The sequence below is a fragment of the Dipodomys ordii genome, unplaced genomic scaffold (genome assembly GCF_000151885.1).
Source record: "Dipodomys ordii isolate 6190 unplaced genomic scaffold, Dord_2.0 Scaffold117, whole genome shotgun sequence".
Taxonomy (NCBI): domain Eukaryota; kingdom Metazoa; phylum Chordata; class Mammalia; order Rodentia; family Heteromyidae; genus Dipodomys; species Dipodomys ordii.
Genome location: NW_012267333.1, coordinates 73,289 through 78,889, shown reverse-complemented (window position 1 = coordinate 78,889; position 5,601 = coordinate 73,289). Strand labels below are relative to the sequence as shown.

The window sequence follows — 5,601 nt, the reverse complement described above, 5'->3', positions numbered from 1 at the left end:
GTCCTGATCTCTCTTTTTTTTGGGGGGGGGGTGATCGTGTTCTGGACCTGAACTGTGGGCCTGGACGCTGTCCTTCAGCTCTTCAGCTCACAGCTAGCACTCTACCACTTGAGCCACAGCACCACTTGCGGTTTTTTTTCTTTTTGCTTATGTGGTTCTGAGGAATCAAACCCAGGGCCTCAGGCATGCAAGGCAAGTGCTCTACCAATGAGACACCTTCTCAGCCCCTGTCCTGATCTCTTTTGCTCAAGGCTAGCCCTCTACCATCTTGAGTCACAGCTCCACTTCCTGTGTTTGAGTGGTGAATTAGAGACAAGAGCCTTATTATGGGGACATTTCTGCTTGGGTGGCTTTGAACTGCGATACTCAGATCCTCAGATCTCAGCCTCCTGAATTGCTAGGATTATAGGCATGACCCATCACTACCTGGCAAGTGTGTATTTCTTGTAAAAGCACAGACTATATGACATGTATAAGTTTGACTAAATTGGACCTTTCTACCACTAAACTTACTGGTGTAATACAGCCTGTGTCAACCTGATGAGATTGATTTGGGAAGAGAAAAGAGGAGGAGGGAGAGTGGAGGAAGGTGAGTCTGATCACTATGCATCATTGTATAACAAATCAATGTTAATAAGAAAACAAAAACCAACAGGCAGCCTGTGAGATCTAGAGAGCCTCAGAGGAGTGTTCAAACTCACGAATGCAATGCCACCCTACAAAATTAAGAAGAGTGAGGGAAGGGGTGTGCGAGAATGCTGAAAGGGATGACATTGATGAAGATTCATCATATCACAAAATACCTTGATAAATGGCAACTCCTTTGTAGAACTACTTAAAAAGAGTAATAACAATAACAATAGCAAACAATTTTGTGGATAGGGATGAGGTTGCCAATGAATAAGTGACTTGTATACACACAGAATATCCCTGGTCACAGATACAGGACACAGTCCCTCCCTAGGCAGGTGCCCACTGGAGTGTTTACTTACTCATTTTCCACATCCTGGATAGTGTTAGGGAGAGGCCGGTTTCTGGTTTCTGGAAGGCAGAGGACTGCAAGGACAGAAAGGATGGGGAAGGCTCCATAGAGAATCCAGGGCAGGTGGGGAGAATACACTGCTAAGGTCATGAAGAGAGGCGCCATCACTGCCCCTAATCTGCCGAAAAGTTCACGGATTCCTGCAATGGTTGACCTTAGATTGCAAACAAAATAATAAAGAAAGTATTTAAGAACTTTACTTGTATATTTTCTTTTTCTTTTTCACATTTTTTCTTTTTTTTGGATATGGGTCTTGAACTCTGAGCCTGGGAGCGACATGTCCTTCAGCTCTTCAGCTCAAGGCTAGCGCCCTACCACTTGAGCCACAGTGCCACTTCCTCCTTTTCTTTTTTTAAAGCCTTGATCTTCCTATGTAGACAAGGAGGAGACTGTCCTGACTTGCTCTCATAACTTCTTGGATTTCAGGTATCTGACATCATGCCTTCAAAAGTAAATTTTTTTATTGTCTTCATTTCATTTTGGAAACAACACAATAACGTTATTAAATACATAGGCTCTGGCAGCAAGTTGTCAATTGTCAAACTTACTGCTAATGATTTATAACTCTTAGTTTCATTATTCTTAAAATAGGGATACCTACAACACTGAATGAATGATTTAGATGGAGCATCTCTCTCAATATAATACAGGATGTATACTCAACTTACAACCCACAGTTAAACTTTTTCTTCTAGTCTTAGGGCTTGAACTCAGGGTGTGGGTACTGTCCCTGAGCTTTTCTCTGAAGACCAGTCCTCTACTACTTGGAGCCACAGCTCCAGTACTGTCTTTCTTTGGTTAATTGGAGATTAGACTCTTATGAACTCTTGCCTGAGCTGGTTTCAAACTGTGATCTTCAGATTTTAGTCTCCTAAGCAGCTAGGATTACAGGCATGAGCACTGAGAGTCAGCTTTCAATTAATTTTTATTTTATTTTTTTCATTTTTTTGGGGGGTTCTGGTCGTGGGGCCTGAATTCTGGGCCTGCGTTCTGTCTCTCAGCAATTCAGCTCAAGGCTGGTGCTCTACAACTTGAGCCACAGCGCCACTTCCAGCTTTTTTCTTTTTGCTTATGTGTTGCTGAGGAATCGAACCAGGGCCTCCCTCATGCATGCAAGGCAAGCGCTCTACCACTGAGCCACCTTCCCAGCCCCTCAGTTAATTTTTATGACTAGCAATGTGCCATGTCCTTTAATGAAGTCATACTGTTCCCTTTTTTATTCATGTTTTTTGTAAAAAGGAGTTAGTATTGTGATAATTCTTACATTATGTGATATATCCACAATCTACCTTAATCTCATTTACCCTGTTTTATTCTTTCGTTTTGTCTTTTCTTTTTTTTTTTAGTACTGGGGATCGAACCCAGGATGTTGCACTTGCTAGGCAAGCGCTTTGCCACTGAGCTACAGCCAGCTGTTTCATTCTTTCTTATCTTCCCTCTCTCCTTTTTGAAATAATTTTAACACCTTTCACCATTTCTTTTCATTATATACACATAAAGGATTTCAGCCATAATCACCCCCATCTCCTTCTCATTAACGCTTCCAATGTTTGCTGGTTAATTAATGATTATTTATGAGTGTATGATTAACTGGATTGTTTTTTGCTGTTTAATTCTTTGAGATCTTCATATGCACTGAATATTAATCCTTTATCTGATTAACAGTTTAAATGCATTTTTTTTCCATTCTGTTGTCTCTCTAGTCACCTGGTAATCATTTCTTTCACAATTCAGAAGTCTTGTCTCAATTCTTTTTTTGGGGTGGGGGTCGGGTCTTGGGCCTGAACTCTGGGTCTAGGCACTGTCCCTCAGCTCTTCGACTCAAGCCTAGCGCTCTACCACTTGAGCCACAGCGCCACTTCCAGCTTTAACTTTTTGCTTACGTGGTGCTGAGGAATCGAACCAGGGCCTCAGGTATGCAAGGCAAGCACTCTAACACTGAGCCACCTTCCTAGTCCCTTGTCTCAATTCTTGATTCTACTTGCTGAGCAATTAGAGTGTTATTCAGAAAGCTATCACCTATGAAAACATCTTTGGTTCTTTGCCTGTGCTTTCCTCATTCAGTTTCACAGTTTCAGGCCATAATTAGTATCTTGATCCAGTTTATATTGAATTGATTTTTGTAGGGAATGAGAGATAGTAATGTACTTTGAATTGCTGATATTTATTTATATATTGTGTTTCCCCAACTATTTGTTAAAGAGGCTATCCTTTTTGATTGTAAGTTTTTCCCCTTTGTTTAAGATCAGATGGCCAGAAGTTGTGTGTTTTTTTCCTGTGTCTTCTCTTCTCTTCTGTCATCTAGGTGTCTACTTTTTGTGTTGGTATGATGTGTTTTTTGTTACTGTGTCTCAATAGTGTATATTGATTTTGGGAAGTATGACATCTCTAGCAGTGTCCTGTTAGTTCTGGATTGCTTTGGCTAGTTAAGATCTTGTGCAATCTTGTGTAATCTCATGAACCTCAGGATTGATTATTTTCTGTTTCTATAAAATGATATTGGAATTTTGGAACAGTAGTTCACCACATTATTTATTCTCCTGATTCAAGAACAGGGGAGATCCATTTTCTTTTTATCTTTATTGGCTTCTTTAAAAAAAAATAGTACCACCCAAGCATAAGCAGCCAGGGACAGCAGTCAGGCCCTGAGATGAAGTCCCAGGACCAGCACCACAAATTAAACTGATATGTGTCATCTATGAAAACATCTTGGCTTCTTTCTTAAAATGTATTATTTTTATTAGGCTTTACTTGCCAGGTGTTTAATTTGTGAGGCTATTGCAAGTGCAACTCTTTTCTTTCTGACCCTCATTGTTATTAGTAAATAGAAAAACAATTGATTTTTCTTCTTTCCTGGTTGTTGTTGTTTTGTTGTTGGTGGTGGTTTGGGGGCTTGAGCTCAAGGCCTCTATTCCTCAAGGCTACTACTTTAAGGCACAGTTCCACTTCTGATCCTTGACTTTACAGCAAATAACTTTATTTTTTCCTTCTTAGTCCAGTGTTGCCTATCAGTTTAAACATATAGCCTTTATTATGTAGACATATGGTCCTTCTAAATATTTTAATGTTTTATTATTTTTTTGAAAGTTGAGAAGTTTTAAGTTTGCCCCCACAATAAATGTCATTAGTTGAGAAGATCTTCTCTGGAAGCAGATTAGGTTTTATTTTGTAATTTTTAAGTGTTATGGAGCCCAGGATATCTTAAACTTGAGAGACAGTACCTCACTACAGTTGGGATGAGCTCCATCGAGTGAATTGAATAGGCTGTGAAGCCAGAGGTATTAGCACCAATTCCCAGAGTTGCTAAAACCATGCGCAGGGTCTGCTGAGTTTCTGTAGAGAGGAAGACACATCAGAGGCAGGCATACTTGACTGGAGAAATCTGTCTACCCCAAACAATTATGAGAAGTTCTATTGGAGGGATTTGCTAGCTAGAAACATATGATAAACAAACAGAACCTAGGAGAAACTATGTAACCATGAGCTAGTGAAAGCAGACTCTAGTATGCTTGGGCTTAAGCACTGAATGAAGGAATGGAAAATATTTGCTGCAACTCTCCCTGCCCATTTGAGTTTTATCAGACATGGCAGAGGCAGGAAAAGTCAGAAAATGCTCTTTTTATTGTTGTTGCTGTGGTTGTTGTTCAGGATGTGTAGGAATACATGGATAAAAATCCAAGGAGTTAATGACTCATGCCTTCAACAGTTTAGAACTAAGAACAGGAGATTTTTCTTGACATAGGACAGGTATTCCAACAGATGTACTAACAAGAGAACTGGATTCCGTTGGGGGTGAACTTTGTGAAGAAAGCAGGATGTAGATAACAAGCCAGGATTTTAAAATCTTAACATTATGACTCCTATGAGAAAGCTAGTGCTGTGTTGGGAATCACTGACACAGAAAATGGAAAAAGTTTTGAAACCTAGTAAAAGTAGTCAAAGATATGATTAAAAACTAAGGTACTCTCAGAGGAGAGCCGGCTGGCAGCAGGATATAGAAGAAGTATACAGTTCTAGCTTCTTCAAATACATTCCTGCCGTGAGAACATGATGGAGGGGACCAATGTAGTCCCCACAATCATCACTTAAAATCATGCAATTAATATAGTAAATTGTGCTGGGTGAGTTTCTTCATCTATTTGCTATTTAGGAATATATTATAAAACAGCAACTGGATTATACCGACTCAAGAGGTGACAAAAATAAATGTACTCTTACCTGACTTACACAATCATAACCCCGCTTATATCTCTTTTATAAGAAAAAAAATTAAATACCATACTTAGGTTAGTATCTTGTCTTTTTCCTATTGTATTCTTTCTCTCTACCTGAAGGCAAGGGATTTTGTTGTTGTTGTTCATTTTTTGTTTTTTGTTTTTGTTTTTCTAACTCTTATTCCAGTGGCCTGGTGTTCCTGGTACATGCCTGAAATTCTAGCTATTTAGAAGGCTGAGATCTGAGGATGGCAGTTCAAAGCCAGCCTGGGCAGGAAAATCCATTAGACCCTTATCACTGATTAACCACTACAACACTGTAAGTGATGCTATGGCTCAAAGTGG

General features: G+C 39.7%; 1 protein-coding gene across 1 annotated transcript in view; it reads right to left on the bottom strand.

Moving 5' to 3' along the window:
• Window positions 1–981: 981 nt before the first annotated feature.
• Window positions 982–5,601, bottom strand: part of LOC105995261 (solute carrier family 22 member 10-like) — a 66,243-nt gene continuing 61,623 nt past the window's right edge. The window contains exons 6-7 of the mRNA XM_013028967.1: window positions 4,264–4,375; window positions 982–1,196 (exon numbers count right to left, since the gene is read on the bottom strand). Coding sequence (XP_012884421.1) covers window positions 989–1,196; window positions 4,264–4,375 — 320 coding nt within the window. The 3' untranslated portion in view covers window positions 982–988. The remainder of the gene's footprint in view (window positions 1,197–4,263; window positions 4,376–5,601) is intronic.